Raw genomic sequence first — 21,603 nt, 5'->3', positions numbered from 1 at the left:
TTCAACCATGAATTTTCTCCTGCCCCCCTCCAAAGGCCTTCATAGACTCCTGCAATCACAGTGTGTGCTGGGTTGGAAGAGACCTTAAAGCCCACCCAGCCCCAGCCCACTGCTGCCACCCAGCAGCTCAGGCTGCCCAGCACACATCCAACTTGGCCCTGAGTACATTCAGGGATGGGGCACCCACAGCTTCTCTGGGCAGCCTGTGCCAGTGCCTCACTATCCTCTGAGTTAAGAATTTCCTCCCAATCCTTAACCTAATAATCTCTTGGCATGCTCAGAACACACAGGACCAGGAAGCAGACGTGTGCTGAAGCTCCATGTAGATGGATGATGTTCTGGATGCACGTCTCCCTTCAAATACACACCTTCATCACTAGTGAGGCCATGCAGACACTTCTCATTGCTCTGAGGGTTAGATGACTCCTGAGCAGAGCTTTCCAGGATTGTCACACTGAACGTTCTGTCGCTTGTGAACCCCCATTCATTGTTAGATCTGGATCCATTTGTAGATGTAATGTATGGAACTCTGTTAGTCCTGCAAGCTAGACTCAAACAGGAAAGTCCACTGCAGCATGTGGCTGCCATGGTGCTCTGATAGAACCTCAGCCTGAGCTGTGTGCTTCAGAGCCACCTCTGAAGAGACCACCTTGCAGAGGAGACTGCTATGGGTCGCAGCATGGCCTACTAATGTCTTCAATACCGATAGAACCACGTGTTTCTGCCAAGGCTCCAGAACAGTGTCTTTTGCTTTTGTGGTGTTAACCTAGCCATCAGTAGTACTTGTAGTGGGAGACAATGCTTTGTGCCCCATTAGCAGGGAAAGGAACTGAGCATGATGCACAGTGGATCTTTTTCTCCCATTTGGGATGCTCTGATTCAATGGAATGTTCTGAAATTACCTATGGGGCTGGATGAAAGCAGAGGAAGTTAAGCCTGTGGAGTGGACTTGCTCATGAGCAAGCCATTCTAAGGAATCAGGCTGAGCAAAGACACTATGGGCACTTCTGTGGATCAGACATCTGGGCACTTCTGAAGCTCCCCAAAAAATCAAAGGGCAATAATGCACTGAGAATAAATCAAATGGTGCTGGAAGTCCAGGAGTAATCGCGACATCTTGTGCATTCACTGTTCACACTATTTCAGCAGGTCTGGAATTTGGGATCCTCGTTGGGAAAAACTTGAATGAATTTACATCTTTGAGTTTAATTGGTTTTGCTATCGAACTGCATAGCCAGGGAGAAGATAGCATGAGGAACAAAAAGAAGGGGTTGGTTAAATGTTTTCAGTGATACTGAAGCACATTTCAGTACGGCTGAAATCATTCTGCTCGCACCTGCATATCATGCAAGTGCAAAAGAGAAGGTTTGTAAGGATTAAGAAGTTGGTGTCTCTCAGAAGCACAGTCTGTTGTCAGCAGTTACTTTATGAGGACAGTGGATATATTTCCTCATAACGAGGAGGTGATAGTTCTTCAGAGGGGTCTTCCAGAAGTTCTTCTGGCTCATCAGAGCTGTCCTCTGATCTGATATTAGGAAGAGAAGAGGGTGCAAAAAAAAAAAAAAAAAAAAAAGTCAAACACGAAGCATGAAGTAACCTCCATTCTTTGTCCTGTCAGCCTTGTCTGGGCAAAGAACTTTCTGACCTCAGTGTGAGTTTTGCTTGTGAAATCATTACAAGATGAAGTTTTACTGTGATTCAGCAACGTGCTCTGATCTTTTTGTGAAGTACAAAAATGTCAGGTGGTGACCTTTGTTTTCCTGCTGCCTGTGTCTGTTGTGCATAGTGCTGAGGGCAACAGGCTGCCAGCTGCTTGCAAACAAACTTTGATAAAGGAACAGAATTACTTCTAGAAAGGATATAATTCTGAGTAAGTCCTGTAATTTGAATGTTCTCCTGTAACAGTAAAGAACTACGAGATTGTGTTTTGACTGATGAAAGCAGTTTCACACTGAGCTATAATACCATTGATGTTGTATATACCCCAAAAACTAGGACAGTGATAGTGGCTGGAAGACTGCTGCAGGGGTGACTGGCAGGGAGAACACCTGGCACCCTTTCATCCTCATGAAAATGCTGTTTGTGGGCTTCTCCTGTGCTGTGATTCTGCCTGTGTGAGACCCTCTGCCTGGGCATGGAATAACAATCTTCTGAAGAGACTAAGAGAAATGTTAAGAACAAGCAAACAAAAGTCACTGACACAGCCACACAGAGAATCTGTGGATGCCCCGGCCCTGGACGTTCTCAAGGCTAGGCTGGGTGGGGCCAGGGCAGCCTGAACTGATAGGGGCAGCCCTGCCTATGGAAGGATTGTGGAACAGGGTGGGCTTTGAGTTCTATTCAGTATAATATCATTCTATGATTCTATTAAAAAAAAACAAAAAACAAACCACGCAGGCACAGGAGCATATATACAAATATCTTTAAAAATAACAAGATATTCCATAGATTGAAAGTTGAAGGAATTCTTAAGTGAATTTAACCTGAACTAAAATACTTTCTATGTCTTAATATTCTCTACTCAAGAAATACTCCTAACCAAGAGAATAAAAAGTCTGGAGGAGAACATGCAAAGGAAGGTGCTTTTTGCTTTGCAAGCGTACTTTACACCTTAAAACACAGACAGCCCGTGCCCAACCGTGCTAAGACTTTTCAAGAAGATGTACCTTTGGTTCCGCGTGTTCTCTGCGAGGTAACTGGCACAGCTCTCATCCCAGGTGAAAGCAGGGTTGTCCAGAGAGTAGGCAGGGCAGAAGTGAGCAGAGCTGGGGCTGGGGATGGGAGAGACACTAGGGGACACGGCCCCACAGCAGCTGAGCACAGGGTGCAGGTAGCCAGGGCTGGCGGCTGCACTGTCCAGCGCTGGGTAAGGTGGGGGGATGTACTGCACCACTGTGGCACCGTGGAAAGTTATGGGCTGGTTGATTCCGGTGAACACGAAGGACTGTCCGCTTGCGCTCTGTTCGATGTCTAACGTGTTCTCCTCTCTTTCTTTGCAGGGCTTGCACGTAAGCATGTTGAATTTGCAAACGGCAATCAGGATGAAAGTTACCCCGACAGAAAGCAGGATAGGCCCTAGTAACTGAGTCCATTCCAGGTGAGTAAGGCCGTCGTACTTTATCCACCCCATCACAGTGAAGGTGATCCCCACCAGTCCCAAGAACACACCTGAGAAAAGCAGAGTGGCACCAGCTTTGTCCCCATCTGACACCAGGGCATCAGACCGGCTCGGCGGGTAAGGACTGACAGAAAGTACGTTCAGAGAGAAATCCTCTACGTTGCTGTTGTTCTGCTCCATCACCAAGTATCATGAATCTTTCTCAGCAGAGAGGGGTTTGCAAGGTACTCTGCAGAGCATTAAAAGTTGAAGGTTCAGGTTAATTATACAAGGACGCTCTGCGTGTATGGTTAACAGAGTCCATCATGTGAAAGAATAAACTTTGCTTACAAGAATAAAGGTCTGGCAAGTGGAGCCTGAAGTGACCACTAAAGACTTCTTGCTTTACCACCACTGCTTCCGAAACAGCTTCACCCTTGCATGGTTACTTATCTTTTTGATTATCCTCTTCTTCAATTTGGCGCTCACGAATACTTCCTCACCCTTGGCCTGTGCCAGATGGCAGAGAAAGGAAGCTGAGGTCCCTGAAACTTATCCTGGGCCCCCTGTGAGCCAATGCATCCAGCATATGGACAGCATACATTACTCCATAGCAGCAAATGACTCACTCACTTTCCTTGGGCCACCAATTTGGTAGCTCATGTCTACAGGGAGATATGTGGCCTTTGCTGCTGTGCTTCAGTGCCCTGTGAAGTTTGATGGTTACAGCCATGTCCAGACCATGCTGCAGCTGGTCCTGCAGCCAGAGCTTCTGTGGTTTATACAGATATCAAAGGAAGCTTACTGAGAGTTTTATGAGAGGGAGTGGTGGGTGGGTGGGGAGGTAAGCAAGAACAGGGCATTGGAAAGACTGCAGAAACTGCTGATCGCGGTAGAAATTTTGCTTCCCTTCAGCAAAAGCCAGGGTTGTTTGAAGACAGCATAATTACTCTGTGATTTTCCCTTAATTGTGGACATTTTTTGTTATGGAATTGACACCCCTTCCTCAGAGTTTAGACTGAATAAAGTCCAGATATCCTGTCACTGTGGGGAAATGTCTCCTGTAATGTTGGCAGAGCAAGGAATCTTGACCTGTAAGGTAAATGTTGTATTCAGCAGTACCTGGAACATTACTTTTTTCTCAGAAACGATTTCATCAATTGGAATCCTTTCTGACAGCAATGCGTGGCTGGTATATCCTGTCCTTTCCCTGAATACCTGTCCTTCATGATTGAAGCTGGCACTGCGATAATGGCAGGATAACACAATGTCCTAGGCAGCTATTTTGCACCCAGCATGTACCTGAACTATGAGCATGTTCCCATCTTCTCCCACTGCATTAAATATCACAGCAGGATGGGGCTCTATGCAAGAAGATTCTTACCTATCTCCCATGTATTAAATAGGCAGATACTTACCTGTCTCCCATATATTAAACAGACAGATGAATTGAAAGTTGAGACTTTCTGTTTCCTAGTGATTTCAGACAAAAGTAATTGCTGCCGGACTGTTCTGGTAGAACACTTCGGTGTAATTCCTTATAGAGGAAAAATCTTCCACTACTCAATCTGTTTTGATTAGCATAGCAGGGAAGCACATGCAGTACAGAGATTACTCCTCAGGAGGTAGAAAGCATAATGCTATTTCCTGCTACCAGCAGCTCTGGGGAAGCGAGCTTATCCTGAGGTTTATGGAACAAAAATAGCTCTAGAAAACTCACCTTCTTTTGGATGGCTTCTTCACAACTAATGAAAGTGCCGTGAGTCTACTGTGCTCTACGATCAGTTCCGAACATGACTGATCACCAAAACTTTCTGAAGAGATGCTGAGTTACTGCTGCATCTTTTTCTTCTCATTTGTCTGCAGAGAGACCCTGGGAAATATTAATGCTGAACTCCCTTTAAAATGTCCGGAAAATTTTCAGAGTCATTACTATGGCTCTTCTATTACTGAGAGTGCCAACAAAATATCTGACAAGATCACAGATTCGGCCTTCTCCCAGCACCATGTAAAGACTTGAGGAGAGGGTCAGGGTTTGCAATGCAGTGGTTCATTTCACTACAACCAAATTAGGAACTGCTGAAATGTTAGATAAGCCATCATTGCACTGGTAATTATAGCTAAAACCTACATAATTTTAACCTTTTATTTGGTAAAATAAGTGGAATGAACTTCTGTTACTGCTCTCTGTGCATCAGGTTTTTCCATACCATGAATCATTGTTGCCTCCGTTTCCCTAATCTTCCAAGCTTTCCAACATTCTCTTTAAATCAACTTATTACGATTGGTGTCTGATGGTATGCAGATATGTAGTATCACATTCCTACTCTCAGTCATTCAAGTGCTCTGCAACTGTTATTTAAAAGAAATTTGTCCTGGAGCCTGTCCTTGGACCTTCTGTGGGCTGGTGCTCAGATGCTGTATGGAGTCAGAGATTTCCTGTATTGCAGCACTCCTTGGACTATGTTCCTTGTCTGTGGCCAGGATATGGTATATTTCTTCCTGAGGACGTGCACAGCAAAGCTGGAGAATACGAGTGATTTCTTCCAAGACTGATTGTCACTCCAACTTTGACGATGGGATGTTTGGTACAGGAAGATCTAAATGAAAATTTCACTTTTTCTTGTAAAGAACATTTTTTTTCTAACTCTCCCCACATTTTTCCCGCTGTTTCCCCAGAGAGTGCCAAAGCCAGGCAGATGTCAAGGTCTTAAGAGATTACCAAATCACACTGATTTTTTAAGGCCAGTACTTCCCTTTTCCAAGTGGATGTTCTGGGAACTTACTTACAGATGGTGATTTAATAAACACACCCCTTTTAACTGGAATAACTGCTAAATGAATGGTAGTGAAAACGGTCTGTTAAAACCCAGGAAAGGGGCTTATGAATATGTTTTCTAAAATCTTTCTGATTTAATTACAGTAGAGCATCATGCAGAATATTACTCTCAGTATTGTCAGGCAGAGAACTTATATCCCATTGGGTATAAGAACTTATATGCCAATGGGAGACTATATCCCATTATCTTCAGGTAACTCCAAGGCTGGCTTCAGGATCCTTTTTCAAAATGGATACTGTTTTCAGATCTCACTGCAGTGTTTTTCCAGTCTGTTTCAGGGACCTTACTCCTGAACCCAGCCCTGCTTTGCTTACTGTTCTTCTGCTTAACTGTCTTGCTGTGGGAAGAAGTTCTTCTGAGGCTTCCTGTACCTTCTTGATTCTCTAACCCAGTTAAAGAGTCTTCCTACCAGATACTAATGGGTCCTCAGGTCATCTTTCCTTTCTCCTATCTGCTATCAATTCTTCCATGGTTCACAACATCAGCCTGTCATAGTAAGATTTTGTTTTCTTAAATTTCTTACATAGAATCGGGGGCTTAGCTATAGAACCTCTAAAAGAAAGCTAGGTTTTATTTTCAAAGAGCTTTTAAAAGAGAAGGCACAAAATACTACTCCATAATATGATTTTCAACTACAGAGTGGCTAAAGAGCCAGTGGTTGGACTAAAAGAACTTTTTTTCCTATAGAAAGGAAACTGTACTTGGCATCTTCAGTGAAAAACACAAATTACATGTTAGACTATCAACTAACCATGAATGAGCCTCATATCCTGTGGCCCTGTGCTGCTGCAGTGCCAGCCCCGATGCTGAAACATGCCAAATGGAGCCAGTTCAGCCAGCTGCCCTCAGCAGTTTCTAGCTACAGGACGGGTTTATATCTCCCAGGGAATGCTGTCATGCCAGATGTCCAATCAAATAAAAGGTGTTTCCCTACACAAACACACAGATATACACATGTATGGTTGAGAAAGAAGCACAGTTCTACGTGAAGGCTGACACATCAACTGCAGAAGCATGGAAGCATTGGCAGAAATGTCTGCCTGGACACAGATGTGACCCATGAATGGTGACCTAAGAGGTAGGATGGAAAGGGGATAGTGTGATATGGTGCTATAAGTGACAGAGGTCAAGGATGGGGCTATCCTAAAAACATGCCACCATTTAAAAAAATCATTGTAATTTCAGTTTTACAGATGAGTTTGTTTTCAAACTTTCTGAGTGCTGGTGATGCAGGAACAGACTTATCCTTGAAAAGAGTTATCCCTTCAGGTGTTTGTGGATTCTTCTCATATCCAAAGGACTATATTGATCCAGTTAGAAGCTAAGCAATGACAGTGCAAACAGACCTTAACTTCACTTAGAGAGGATAAGCAGTCCTTACCTCCCACTTTGCCTGTTTAAGTATGTGAATCAGTAACTAACTTGATTTGCTTGCTAGAATTTGCATGTCAAGCACTTAAGCTAACCTTAAGGTATTAAGGGGGTTATAACACTTTACTATTGCAGTAGTGATAAGTCATTTCCTCAATAAAATTGCTATTCTGTATTATTTTAAGCTGCTTTTATAGTTTTACAAAGTGTTGCTTCCTTTCTAGTGTGGGTGTTTTACCCCTACTCCCCACATAACAAAATTCCTCCCATTAATGTTGTTCATGCAGTGGTGGCCATCAGTGGTGGATGTGGAGCTGCCAGTCTTTTTTCACATTTTCTGACCTTGCTGAAATAGAGTTTGCCAATTCAGTAAGCAAATGCTCTTGCCCTGGCTTTGATAGCTGTCAGTGTTCAAAAAGTCATGGAGGTGCACTTAGCACGCCCAGGAAATTTTAAAGGAATGACCACTTGATTCAAAAACAGAAGGTGCTTGCACAGCTGTAAGATGAGCTATTTAGTGGGCAACTTTCTCAGGATGATATATAGGAAATTTCTGTTCTGAAGTCTCATTTTAAAGAGTAAGTAAATCCACCACTCCCAGGAAATTCAGGTGCATTCAGCTGTGTCTAAGGAGCTTTCCTTGAAGCCTGGTTTTCAGAAATAAAGTGAACCACAAGGGAGACTCTCCAGTAGAAGATCAAAGAACAATAACTTTGAAGAAAAATAGTAGGATTATGTTTCACATCCTGAAGACTCAGTTTAGAGTCATCATATTTTACTTGATGTGCTTGATCTCTTTGATACATCTTGGGAAAAACTGATGGAACAAATTGCAGACAGCTCATAAGGCCTTTATAGTTAGCAATCAGATATGCCTGTATTTTTTTTTTTTTTAAGAAAGAAAGAAAAAGATTATGACATAATTAAAGATATATTTCTGTATTAGATTAAGCAGTCTTTGACTTTTAACTTTAACAGAAACTGAGTTCCTCAGCTCCTTTGCTATATAGGTATACCTCTCTCATCACTGACTGGTTTTCAGCTCTATTGATGACTAAACACAACTTCATGTCACTGACCAATTTGTTTCTTCATGTTGCTGCAAAAACTGCTACCCCAGCAAGGCGGAGAGAATAAACATAAGTAGAAACAAATGGCCAAATGCAGAAGTTACTAAACATCTCCCTGCTGTACTCTGGTGGCACTTCACATGAAATACAAGGCAAATGCCTTTCCCGGGCAGGGAGGGAACCTGATTGATTAATTCAAAACTTAAGTGCTCTGTTACAGTCAACTTCTTTGAATTCATCCTGACAGAAAACAAACCCTGCTGCAGTTGAGGTCCCATAGCATGCAGATGTCCAGGGACTCAGCTGAAAACAGACCACTTCTGTGGGGTGCCCTGACACTGGTAGAAGTTCATAGGGAATCTAGCAGAAATAGTAGCTTTGTCACCTTCAGTTTCTGGGCACAGAATTAGGTCAGTTTGTCTTCAAACTGGGAGATTGCAACAGACTTCACAGCAAGTCACAGCACACCATAGCAGCAGCAGCAGCAGCTTAGTTCCTGCTGATTATTCTCAACTCCTACAAGCACAGCTTTCAGTGTGGGAGCAGGTGCAAACATCTAAAGCAGAGCTGCAGCTTCTTGTCAATCAATCCATGACGGCAGGCAGCAACCACTGACTTTTGGAGCCACACAGGTATGGATGAGCCTAAAGAAAGCTGTATTTCCGAAAGAAATACAGGAAAGTGTAGGAAGTGCTTTGTCAGCTATAAACATGTGCTGTATGTTTCCATGAATTGAATGGGTATGTACGTTTCCATGAAATTGCATGTCTTGCATTAGCTGGTAAATAATGTTTGCTCCTGGAAGATACTGTTGTTAAGTGAATCTTATTCTTGAAGTTAATTGGTATTGCTTGTATAAACCACAAACAATATACAACAGTATTATAATCTCCCTGAAATCAGTCATTACCATAATTAAACTGTTAGACTATTAACCCTCCTCAGTGTTGCCACAGGACTCTTCAGCTGGATAAAAGTTATTTTCTTTATTATACTTACACAAGGACCAGAGAGTGTCTAAATTAAGCCATGTAGTGTTTATTACCAGGCACACCAAGACGTAACCATTTAAGGTCTCTACAGCATATTAGCTCCCCATTTTACGATAGTCCATATTTTAAGACTGTTATAATTGATGCTCTAGAGAACATACAAAGTCAGTAACAGCAGACAAGTATTTACCACAAAGTAATACAAAAACAGTAATAAAAACACTTGCTAATGATTTCTTCTTTGAAAACTCCACGCAGGTTCAACTAAAATAAGCAAAAAAATAGTCACAACTTACTGCTTTCATTATATAAAGAACTAAATACAGAAACAGAAGCATAAAACACAACAAGATTAACATTCAGCATCTTTGTAGTGAACTGAATCCCTTCTTACCACTAACTCAGAAGCCCAGCATTATCTCTTATTTCTTAAAACACAAACTCATCATTTATGCTTGTTAATGAAAAAAAAACAGACAAATGCAGTGTTACTGATTTTATTAGAAAATGTAAATAAACTTAAAGATCATAAATCTGAGTGTACAATTTCATCTGAGAATTTGGTCTAGCTGACAGCCTTCTATGAGCTGGTTTCAGTAGTCACTACAGAAGAAGATGAAACAGAAGAAGAGAGGGAACATTCATTACTTTCCACTGATGCTTTTTCTTCGTATCCTGGAGGCGGTTCAGAGAAGAAAAACTGCACTGGGGGAATAACCAAAGGTGAACTGCATCCAGAAATTGTATATATAGTTTCATCATCTCTAACAGCAGCGGTTCTTCCATCATCTGCAAACTGCGCTCTATAAAACAGAAAGTTGTGTATTAATATAGTTCCTTCTTCTATAGCAAGTGAAACATACCCCTGACTTACATGAATGTATATGAATGCACAACTCTTAGAAATCCCTGAAACAACTTACATAGGCATTAGAATTTCATTATGACACAAAAATTCCATTATTTCAGCAAGAAAGAGCAAACAATTCCATTCCAATTCACATAGCCTGATTTAGGGGTATTAGCTGCTTCTAGCAGGGCAATCCTATTAAACCTCTGAACCTTTACTTCTAATGCATCTTCATTTCTGCAGTCTACCATAGTCTATTCTCCACTTCTCTTGTGAAAAATGGTTACTAGACTTAGAACTGCATAACTAAAATAAAAATTCCCTGCTGTCTGAGATCTTAAACTACAGGAAATTTGAAGTTTCTGTAAGTTTTCCAGCAACATTTTAGAAATATGCAATTATACTGCTGCTGAGAGACAGACAATCAGAAGTATCTGTACACCAGTAGACTACTAAGCTCACAGTGAAAGCAAAAGTGAGCAGCAAGGTATTTACAACCTTCCTCTGACCATTACAACTGGATCTCAGTTAGTTGCACCAACACTGTTCTGGTACTTTGGTCATCTCACCTTAGAGATAGCCCTCAGCATATTACACTTCAGCAGCTTCCAAGAAAAGCAAAGATCTCATTCTTTATATTTGACTCTCAGAGCCATCTCATGCTCATGTGTACATTTCTATGCCGAACAATTCTGCACGAGGAGCAGAAACATAGCATAGTCACCTCACCTCTCAGTAACAGCACTGAAGCTATGTGTGAATTTACCATAGAAAAGCACAAACATGGATTCAAACAGTATGGTAACAGCACCACTGCTATCACAAACCTCCTTCTGTGGCATTTAGATCTTCAAGGTGGTGCTTGCTTGCTTTGAGGGGAAGATGGTAGAGTTTTGAAGTACTGACATGAGGCAGACAGCTGGTATGGATGCTTGTGGAATTTACCACTCATGTGAGCGGAAGAATCTGGAGCATAGTGGAAAGTTATTATAGAAACAACCCAGTAGCTACTGCTGTGTGGACACAGCTAGGCAGACTGGGGTTCTTGCTGCAGTGATTGTGCTTCATATGCTGCATAGTCTTGTAGACTAAGGACATCCTGATGAACAAGTCCTAAAAGACTCATAGAGGACCTCCAAAGGGTAAAGCCTACTCAATTCTGAATCATCAAGAGCACAAAAATAAGTTGAGGGCTCTAGGTATGTTGGCATCTAGTTCCTGGCCTTACCTAGTTCTGGTATGTGGCCTCTTTCACCCTCAAGATAGAAACCCACTGCTTGGATCCCACAGGGAGATATCCCTGCAAATTCTTATGATGCAAGCAACTCTTCATTCAGAAACTCTTGCTGCACAAGCTTGGGGGTGGCAGCATTGAGCAAGTCACCTATGCTCAGTGTGTGGAAAAGTAGCTGCATGGGACAGCCTCCTTATCTTGAGATGAAATTGGGTTTGCAACCTTCCCTTTAAGCTCCCTGGAACATTCTCTGCTATTCCTTCACAGTATCAATATATCCTGTCACACCACACTGTCGCTGAATTATCAGGGAAAGCCAGGACAGACTTTCTAAAAGAGTCATCAAGAGAACAGGACACAAACTAAAGCAGCACTCCTAGCATCACAGGGCATCTGGATATGTATTGTGAAGTGCTCACTGCATTGGCTCTGCAAAAGCTTCTTAAGATCTGGCAGCATAGATACCATGTCACTGAAGCACTGCTGTGAGGAGCACCTTTCCTTGACAGTCTATGGAAGATCTCCAATCAAGTAATATCTAAATAAGGCCACAGGTTTAAGGTTTAAAAAAAAAAAAAAAAAAACCCACAAAAAAACCCCCAGCCTCCACAGAATATCATCAGACATCCCTCTCAGTAATAAACTTGAAAAATTTAACTTTTGTGAAAGATATATTGGAATGTGATTCCTCTTTTATACTAGGATATTTCAATGACAGTAAAGCAAAGTATTTGAAGGAAGTTCAGTGATGTAATAGAAAACTTCATAGCATAGAGTTAATAGTGATTATTTAAGAACATAATCTTGGATACCTTGAAAAACCATCTCGGATTTAAACAAACAAACTACAGCAAGACAGACAATAAAACAGTCTTACCCATCACTGAATACGGAATTGTATGGTGGAGGTGCAGATGAAGCACTTGACGTAAGACAGTGTGCCACAGCTGGAGACAGAGGGTCAGCAAAATATGGTGGTGGTGGAGGTGGGAACATCAACACAGCATCACCTATGAAAAAGAAACACTAATTACTACCTCTGGAAAACTGAGCTCCCCTGTCTATTCTAATTGAATTTCAGAATGTTTCCTGTCATCAGAATTATGGTATTGGTACTTGTATAACTTTTAAGATAAAAAGCAATGATGCTACATAAGGATCTATTATATTCTGCAATGCAGATGTACACTGAAGTTTCATTCAAGAAAAAAAAAAAAAGCAGCACGATCATAAATGGAATATTTGTTATAGAAAATACCACTAAGGAGGAGGAAATGATCCACTGAGCAAAGAGACAAATCTCTTACATGTTGGTTGTCCTCAGAAACAAGTACAAAGACAACAGCAACTGTTGGCTCAACATAAGAGCAGATGAGTACTTGGTTTTTCCTCATGCATCTAAAACAGGCATTTTCTAAGTATAGCCTTGAAGTAAATACTGATAGAATAAAAAACATTTGAGTCACAGATAGCCCTGATTACTGATTATGTGTTGTTGAATATCTTCATCAGTGACCTGGATGAACAGAGAGTGTACTCTCAGCAAGGTTGCTGATAATACAAAGCTGAGAGGAGTGGATGATACACCAGAAGGCTGTGATGTCATATAGCAAGACATGGACAGGCTGGAGAGCTGAGCAGAAAGGAATCTAATGGGGTTCCACAAGGGCAAGTGAACAGTCCTGCATCTGGGGAGGAATAACCACACACACCAGCCCCTAACCTGCAGTGACCTGCTGGAGAGGAGCTCCGTGGAGAAGGCTCATGGCCAAAAGGTTGGCCATGAGCCAGCAGTGTGCCCTGGTGGCTAAGAAGATGCCAAGAATGGCATCCTGGGGTGTTAAAAAGAGTATGTTCAGCATGTTGATAGAGATGATCCTTCCCCTCTATTCTGCTCTGGTAAGGCCACACCTGGAGTACTGTGCCCAGGTCTGGACTCCTCAGCTCAAGACAGAGAATAACTCAGAAAGAGTCCATCTGCAATCTAGAAAGATGACTGGGGCCTGGAGAATCTTCCTTATGAGGAAAGGTTGAGAGATCTGGGGCTGTTCAGCCCGGAGGAGGAAAGCCTGAGAGAGGATCTTATCAATGCTTATCAATACCTAAAGAGGGGAGGTCAGGAAGTTGGGGGGGGGGGGGGGGGTCAAGTGGATGAGTCCACCCTCTTTTTGGTGGTACCCAGTGACAGGACAAGGGACAATGGGCACAAACTGGAACATGGGAGGTTCCATGCAAACATAAGGAAAAAGTCCCTTGTTTTGAGGATCACAGAGCACTGGAACAAGTTGTCCAAAGAGGCTGTGAAGTCTTCTTCTCTAGAGATATTCAGAACCCACCTGGACACTTTCATGCACATCCTAATGTAGGGAACCTGCTTTATTAGGGGGCTGAACTAGGTGATCTCCAGAGATCCCTTCCAACCGCTATGATTCTGTGATTTTGAATGTCTTGACAGTTTCTCTGCCAAATCACTCAGGCACACTACTAACATGAGTACCACAAAACTATAGATAAATAATTCAGTTTTAAGTGTACTGCGTTGCCTACCTGTCAATTCAATTTTGCATTTGAGGAGCTTACATTTTTGTTTTTTAAAAATAAAGTTTGCATCAGTCACTGAGCTTGAATAATTCATATAAACATCATCATTATTGTTATTATTTTTGCAATTTGCACTGACAAGTCACAGAACATAACAGATGTTGAGTTAGGCAGGGGCACATTCTCGCACAGTGGTGAATGTCATTAAGTCCTCATTCTTTAATCTTTGAGTTTTACGCTTCTTGATGGAATTATGAAAGGAAGAAATCCACAAAATTTGCTTTATGACCTTTAAAAAGTAATCTGACTGATTCTCAACGCCTCTTTGATTTATCATGCAAAATCAACACTAAGCTCTTATCTTTTTTGATGATCATCAGGTTATAGGTCTGTACATCAGTTTGACAGACAGAAGAGCAACTGCTTTGCTTACTGGACTTCGAGTCCTGACAGATGACAGTTGAGCAATGCTTTAACTGACTCAATCATCCTTCCTCAGAACTAGAAAGTTATCAGAATAATCTATATATTGAATAAAGTCATGATTTATTAACAGCAGGCTACTACTTAGGGCATAATTCCCTCTTAATAGTTCATTAAATACAGTATGCTCTACAATTAACAGAACCATGTTGCAATTACATCTGAAGATTGATAGAAGAGGTGGCCATTATTCAGGGAAATATAATACAAAGCTTATGAATTGCTTTTTTCTTGAGGGGGGACGGGGTCAGAGTTCCAGGCTAACATAAATCTTAGATACAATCACAGAAACCATGAGACGTGATTTGGAGCATTAGCAACACTTTCTAGGAAAGGAAGTGAGATTGGACTAATTTGTGCCACATTATGTGATTTCTTTCACTCAGACAATCAGATGCTGCCAAAAGTAAGGTTAACTCCTCAGGAGAAAGGCAACTGAACTGATCACACAGAAAACACTAGGACAAAGCAACCTGCCCACTGGCTTGTCTGGTGGGAGATGACAGTATCAGTATGCTTACTGCTCAAACATACTGCTCAGAGAAAATCCCTGGCAAATAGAAAGTTTAAAAGTTCTCACATTATTTACTCACCTAGTGTAACCTGAAAAGATTCAGGGCTCTGAGTACGTTCTTCGTTTTCCAAAGGTTCTTCATTGAGATTTAAGTTTTGCTTCTTTTTAACATGAGCTATCACAAAGAAGCACAACCCAGTAAGCACAATGAAAGGCCCCAGGATTTGAAATGACAGCAATCCACAGCCCTGGAGGTCCCCATCAGAATTGCTAGTCTGGTTGAGCTGTGTACTGGGCCATCCAGGGCTGCAGCCAGGGACCCAGATGCCCAGGATGCTAATCAGCATTCCACTTGTCAAAAAAAGGAATCCAAAGATGAGAAACTGGGCAAACTGGCAGTTCCCTCGACAAAAGAAAAGGCGACACATTTGCTCATTTTGCAACTGTCTTTGGCTTGTATAAAACCTGGCCCTTGATCTTGCAATTAAAATGCAAAGCAATCCAATTACACCCAGCACAGGCCCAGAAGCCTTCAGGACCCCACTACAGTCACTGAAGGTTTCAAAAGGGCATGTCTGTAGGGTGAAAACTGAAAGCAAGAATCCACCACAGAGCAATACGGCCCCAAAAAGAAAAAGGAAAAACGTAGCTTTGCTATGTTGTCCATTATTTTCTTCACCTACAGGTACTGGAACAGTCACTGAATACATTACAACTGAATCTCCTCAGACTCTCAGACAGACGTGTTGTTTTTTTTTTTTTTTTTTTTTCTTCCCCCCCCGGTTGGGCAGAAATCCACGTAGATCTGTGAACATATAGAAGACAAAAGAAGAAAAAATAGCAGAATGAATTACACTGTCATTTTTACTGCTACACTTGCTACTGAGCCTATTGGTATTGCATGCTCTTGGTACATTCTCCCTTTTGCAGTAACTTTGTTATGGAATAAAGGGCCTGATTAAGTTTGTTACTGTTGAAACAGGTGACAGAACAGCTACAGTTAGATTGAAAACAACACAACTGCTGATGTACAACTCAACAGACTGTATCTTTGGAAATACAGTTGTATGATTAGTGGGACATTAACATCAAAATCTGAATATTCGGAACAAAGGGAGGCTAACTTTACCCTTGAAGAAAGCTAGGCAAAATTTCTGTAGTAAACAGTAGGAGAAGAAAACCAGGGAAAGAAAGAACCTGAATGCAACTATATACAGATAATTACCAGTTTTTTTACCAAGTAAATCTTTTAACACATAAATCATAGCAACACATATCTTTTCAGAGCATAGATCTTGTTTCTCCTTCCAGAGGCACAAGAGAGTTTCTCAGTTTCTCTCCTGTCAGCTTCCTGTCCTACATAACTACAAGAGCAAGTACTTGCAGGATTTTTGGTTCTATTCTGCAGGGAAGAAAAAAAAAAAGCATGCAAAATATTGTGCTCCAAGTTTTACTGATTCCGCAGTCAGAGTTAGTAAGCATGCTGCTCCCACACTTCATTCAACTCCCCCGCTCCCAAGCCTTTTCTCTTTGCTGCAAGAAAGCCTTAGAAAGAATAACAAAGGTGGTCCCACAAGGTTTCAAGCCCATTGGCCCGTCAGAGCCTAGATTGAGAAGCAAAAGATAACAGAGACTAGTGCTGAGGCCAGTAGTAGTTTTGTGTATATGGACAACCAATCTGCTGATGTGGACATACCGGGGCAGGGAAAGCCTTCCTGAAAATTGTTCAGTGAGCTCTAGAAAAAATTCACTACTGCCATTACTAACAGGGAAGTCTGTACTGTTCTGACACAGGGATCAGAATTATACCTGCAATCACAGTGGCAATCTTCTGCACAAGGAGCTACCTGAAAGCAAGGGAAATTTCAGACTGGAAAACAGCAAGCCTGGACACACCATAGTAAAACTTATCTCTTAGTGACAGCAGGAGGCACTCAGGCCTGCCCACACTGCAGTGTTTTAATGGCTTTCTTCACAGACCAGCAGTTTCCCTGGTCAGTCTTCTTTGCTTATGACTTGGAAATATCACAGAGACACAGCTACTGGAGTAGCTTGTCACAGATGGAAATAGGGAACGGTTTTAGCTACCGCTATTTATTAGCTAACTTTCAGCCTCTCCTCTACCAGCTTCCACTGCCCTGCACTGAGTTCAGACAACTGCAAGCTACAAGTCAAGTTAGACCGACTCCTCCTTACATATGCCTCAACAGCAGTCATTCCACAAGAAACTATTCTGTGATTTCTGGAAGCAAACCATTGAACATGTGTCAGCCACAACAAGCTCTCTGTCACTTCCCAGGAACTGCAGTGTCCCACTGGGATGAAAACAAAACAGAACCATAAAACCCACCAGTCACTCACATACATAATTAACTAATTATCTGTCTTCACTACAAGGCAACACACTGAGTCACTTTACTTAAAGACTCACAGGAGCAGAGTCCCATTTAAAGAAAGGGGTGAACTGCCAGACACAAGAGATGAAGTTACTGGATCTTCTACTGCTGGACCTCAAGCAGCACAGGAAGAGGCAAAGAGCAGCATGCTAGCAAAAGGTACAGCAAGCTCAGGACACGAAAGGCAAGAAACAAGCTGCTCTTGTACAGCAATAAGGCCACTGCAGGAAGCCACGAAATCTCCTGGTTGGTTACCTCAAATAACAACAGTAAGGGACTTGCCCTAATGAAGCCCATTGCTCCAGTCAAGTAGGTCTGTTAGTTACTTCTTCCCTGTTCTGAGGGCAATCTCTCATTGCTAAGAATGGCCGGAATAACTGCGAGCTGAGGCTGACATGGTAGAATAGTAACTGCTCTCACTGCTCCTACACAGTGTCTGCTTCACTTCCATTAATCTTGTTCTGTGAGATTAAGTTAAAACACACATTAGAAGTGTTAGTGCACGTGCATATTTTCTTAATTCTTTCAAGAGAAGGAACATTCAGAACAGTCTGTTGTGTTTTTGAAGATAAAAGACAGATTTTACTCTGCAGTATCCAAGGGAGGACTAATTTTCATTTGTGCTACCACCAAGTCTTGACAGTAAACCCAACTTAAGATTAAGCTGCATTTCTTGTGTTTCAAGAAGTATTTTAAGAAAGCAGCTTGTATTGATTGTGTGCTTGAAATACTTCCACTAGATCAAGTATCTCCATATGCATACCTGACGTAAGGGAGTCTTCTCTTTATATTTACTCTGAGCTTGAGAACAGACATGGAAACAACAGGTCAGAAACTACTAGAACAGAATTCAGCAGCAAAGAGACAGTTAAGCATGAGGGAAGAGGGAACTGGAAACATCGCCTGTAAAGGAGGTCTGGTTATAAGATAGAATGATACAGTGCTTTACCCTTTTATAAGTCTAGCCCATGCCAGGTACACAGAAGAGGAGGTAACGCTGTTTTTGTGTGTAACAAAGCTGTATCACAGCTTTCACATTATGGGCAGCTCCACAAATTTTAAAGTACAGCTTTTTCTTATAAACCCAAGACTTCTTGCTTTCTCTTGGAACCACTGTATTTTCCAAGATTTCCACTGCATATACCAGAGCTATAAATTTACCCACATGAAAGTTGATATCCTCATGCAGTTACACAAATTCAGAACCTGACGATTAAAAGAAAAAGGTGTTGGAAGAATTAAAACACTGCTGTCTCTCTGTTTTGTGTTTCATACCACAGGCCTCATTCCTGCTATTCCTTGCAGAAGTATCCATTTTTTTTCACACAGAAGGATCAGAACCATGTAACTACAAAAATTGTTTGTCCGCAACTGTAACATACTCTCTTTCAGTTTTCCTTTTAAATCTTTTCCTCCATATTTCCCATTTTTGACCTCCTACTGAGAAGTTACCACTGCTATTCTCTGATGATGATGATTATTTGTTTGATTATTTATTTGATGATGATTATTTTAATTCAGGTTAGAAATTAAACCATGAATCCTAATAGGACAAGCTATCTGGAGGGAAGTCCTCTCAACTTTGTTCAGTATAACTCTCACACAAAAACTCTATTCCATCCCCACCCCAACCCCTCTCCATCTAACTTTCTTCTCCATTCACACCTGCATCTGCCCCCACCATGTCTTCTGTTCTTTATCATATCACAGCTTTTCCCCCTAAGATTGAGTCTTAGCTTCAAGGGCAGCAGAGGCATTTTTCTGTGAGCTCAGCTGGTCAGCCTAGGATAAGCTGGAGTTTACCACCTTATTCCCATGCATCTCCCTCTGATGTTTTTAATCACTTGTGTGTAAAGCTAGGTGTAAGTGCCAACTAGCCCGATTGGATATATGTCGTTTCCTACCTACAAGCAAGCAGCATTAAGGCTACAAGCACTAACAAGTTCTGAGATGCCAATTTGCTCTCATATATACGCAGTCTCTAATCAGTGCCTGACACCGTTCTGACCTCATACAACATACAACTCTGATATCCCAGGAGAAGGGCCTTCTAAGTTTATGAGCTGTGCACAAGGACATCTTAGCAGTCCGCAGATGCCACAGAAAGAAACTCTGTATGAGCTGACAAAACAATGGTTATCAGCTCACAGAGTAAGGGTAACAACTCTGTTGTTACCAGTGAACGTTGCAGGTGGGATCGGATAAGCATATGGGGGAAGTGCTGGGAAACAGCTACAGAGGGACACTTCAGAAAGCAGAATAATCCTGCCAGTCTTCAGACACATGTGCACAAGGAATCCTTCTCACCACAGACCGGCAGAGCATCAGTGATTCTGTCTGATGCCAGACACAGCTACAGTTCCTGAAGAAGCTGCCAACATCATTCCAGCAGGCTACAAGAGAAAAATAGCTAAAATACAAACTAGTCTACAAGCAGTCCCCTCTCCCTTCTTTGGCTGGGAAGGTGCCCTGATACAAGGAAGGGTGCATGACCAGAGACAAGAGCCTGCAAGACAGAGTTCACCAGCTGATGGGTTGGATACCATGCAGAAAAGGAGGACAGGACTCACGTTCAACGAGAGCTCTTCGGGTCCCTGGCGATGGGATGCTGTTTACGAGACACTCGCAGCAAACAGGGGCAAAGCAGGTCTTTCTGGAGCACCTGTAGGGAGAACAGAGAAATATGAGAGGGAAGTGAGGCCCATGCACACGATTAAAGCCACAGCCAGATTCTGTTTTGGCAGGTAGCAAGGCAGAGCACTTCACAGCAACTTCAAGAAGGAAGTGATGGGCATCAAGCGACAAAAAGCAGAGGCAGACAGACTTATAGTCCTTCGAGATGACATATTTGTGACCATCAGGAAAACGCACAACCCCAAAAGCAGCACAGAGCTTCTTCTCACGAGTTTCTTGAGGTCCCCTTGGGCAATAAGCCACAGTCAAGCTACCAAGCTTCGCACGTTTGGGAAAAGCAGCATCCCGGGGGAATCCCCCGAGCAGGCTGACCTCCGGGTGCCGAGGGTCCGAGAGGGGAAGGACCGCACCCCAGGGTCGCGGCTGCGGGGAGCCCGGCCGGCTCGCCCCGAGGACCCCTGTCCTCCGCCGCCCCTCGCGGCTGTCCCTCAGCACGGGGACCACCGCCCGCCATCTTCGCTCCCTCCCGCCGCTCGCTGCCCGGAGCGCTGCCCGCACCCCGCCATGGCGGTACGCGGAGGCAGCACGCACCGCACAGCCCCGAGTGCCAGCGGAGCAGGTGCGGGCAGGGGACGGCGAGCGAGGTCTTACCTGCCTGCCTTCCTCCCCGCTGCTGCCCGGCTGACCCGCGACCAGCGGCTCAGCCAGCTCCTCTTCTCGAGCGCCCTGGCCCGGCTATGAACACCCGAGCGGAGGCGGCGTGGAGGCATTGGCCTCGCACCGCCCCGTCCACGCCCGCCCCGCCAAGGACGCCCCGCCCGGTGGCCGCCCTCCCCCTCCGGTCGCCTCGGCTTCCCCCGCCGCGGGCTCGGCCGTCGGAGTCGCCCGTACGTGGCCCGTCTCATGGGCGGCCGAATGCGGGAGGTGCGGGGCGTGCGGGGGGAGGTGTGCGTTTGGCAGCGCGCCTCTCAGTTGAGCAGCGCTGTGTTGTTTTAATCGCTCGCCAGCCGCCCCGTAAGGCTCCTCGTGGGCCGAGGACTTCCTCGACTTGGCCGGCTGGGTTTCGTGCTGAGTCCCTTCTTGCCTCTCGTGGCCTGGAGAAGCCAGCCCTTTCGTGGCTGGTGCTCCTCGTGCCTGCCCTGGCGTTTCAGCAGGGTTCTTTGCTCCGGTTTGTGGAACTCTTGTCTCTGAGACGGGTAATGTGAAAGTCTGACTGGTAACAGTTACGTGCTGGTGCTGTGGTGTTTTGTTAGGTGACCTTAAAGGCTCTTTCCAACCTAAACGATGCGACCATTCAGTAATTGAAAAATAGAATGAGTCACAGAATAACTTGGGCTGAAGTTCCAAACCCCTGAGTGGGCAGGGCTGCCCCCCCAGCTCGTGCTGCCCAGGGCCCATCCAGCCTGGCCTTGAGCACCTCCAGGGATGGGGCTCCACTGCTTCTCTGAGCAGAAAAGCAAAACAAAACAAAACAAAAGAACAACTTCAGCACATTTGGAAGCTTGTAAGGCACTGAAGACAGGCTGATCTGAGGCACTGCAGATTTCCTCTAGTGGTTTGACACCTGGCAGTGGGAAGGGA

At 43.5% G+C, this 21,603-nt stretch overlaps 2 protein-coding genes across 3 annotated transcripts; both read right to left on the bottom strand.

The window, feature by feature from the left end:
- Positions 1 to 1,425: 1,425 nt before the first annotated feature.
- Positions 1,426 to 3,298, bottom strand: TMEM174 (transmembrane protein 174). Its single transcript, XM_031602610.2, has 2 exons — positions 2,667 to 3,298; positions 1,426 to 1,525 (listed from the first exon to the last, which is right to left on the bottom strand). The coding sequence occupies exons 1-2, from the start codon at positions 3,296 to 3,298 to the stop codon at positions 1,426 to 1,428; spliced, it is 732 nt and encodes a 243-aa protein (XP_031458470.2).
- A 6,000-nt stretch (positions 3,299 to 9,298) lies between these two features.
- Positions 9,299 to 20,942, bottom strand: TMEM171 (transmembrane protein 171). 2 transcript variants are annotated; one of them, XM_031602596.2, is made up of 5 exons: positions 20,674 to 20,852; positions 19,959 to 20,050; positions 15,072 to 15,797; positions 12,332 to 12,464; positions 9,303 to 10,173 (listed from the first exon to the last, which is right to left on the bottom strand). In XM_031602596.2, the coding sequence occupies exons 3-5, from the start codon at positions 15,700 to 15,702 to the stop codon at positions 9,951 to 9,953; spliced, it is 987 nt and encodes a 328-aa protein (XP_031458456.1). In that variant the 5' UTR covers positions 15,703 to 15,797; positions 19,959 to 20,050; positions 20,674 to 20,852; the 3' UTR covers positions 9,303 to 9,950. The 2 variants fall into 2 exon arrangements, with proteins under 2 accessions (XP_031458457.2, XP_031458456.1); XM_031602597.2 differs by lacking the exon at positions 15,072 to 15,797 and having other exon boundaries at positions 9,299 to 10,173; positions 20,674 to 20,942.
- Positions 20,943 to 21,603: the final 661 nt, after the last annotated feature.

Source organism: Phasianus colchicus, chromosome Z, assembly GCF_987193195.1.
Source record: "Phasianus colchicus chromosome Z, bPhaCol1.hap1.1, whole genome shotgun sequence".
Taxonomy (NCBI): domain Eukaryota; kingdom Metazoa; phylum Chordata; class Aves; order Galliformes; family Phasianidae; genus Phasianus; species Phasianus colchicus.
This window is presented reverse-complemented; position numbering and strand designations above follow the sequence as displayed.

Coding starts and splice junctions, on each gene's coding strand:
- TMEM174 (XM_031602610.2), bottom strand. CDS start 3,298: ATGGAGCAGAACAACAGCAACGTAGAGGATTTCTCTCTGAACGTACTT. Junction 1,526..2,666: donor GAGAACACGCGGAACCAAAG/GTACATCTTCTT, acceptor TCCTAATATCAG/ATCAGAGGACAGCTCTGATG.
- TMEM171 (XM_031602596.2), bottom strand. CDS start 15,702: ATGTATTCAGTGACTGTTCCAGTACCTGTAGGTGAAGAAAATAATGGA. Junction 12,465..15,071: donor ATCTTTTCAGGTTACACTAG/GTGAGTAAATAA, acceptor TCTTTTTCATAG/GTGATGCTGTGTTGATGTTC. Junction 10,174..12,331: donor AATTCCGTATTCAGTGATGG/GTAAGACTGTTT, acceptor TCTGTTTTATAG/AGCGCAGTTTGCAGATGATG.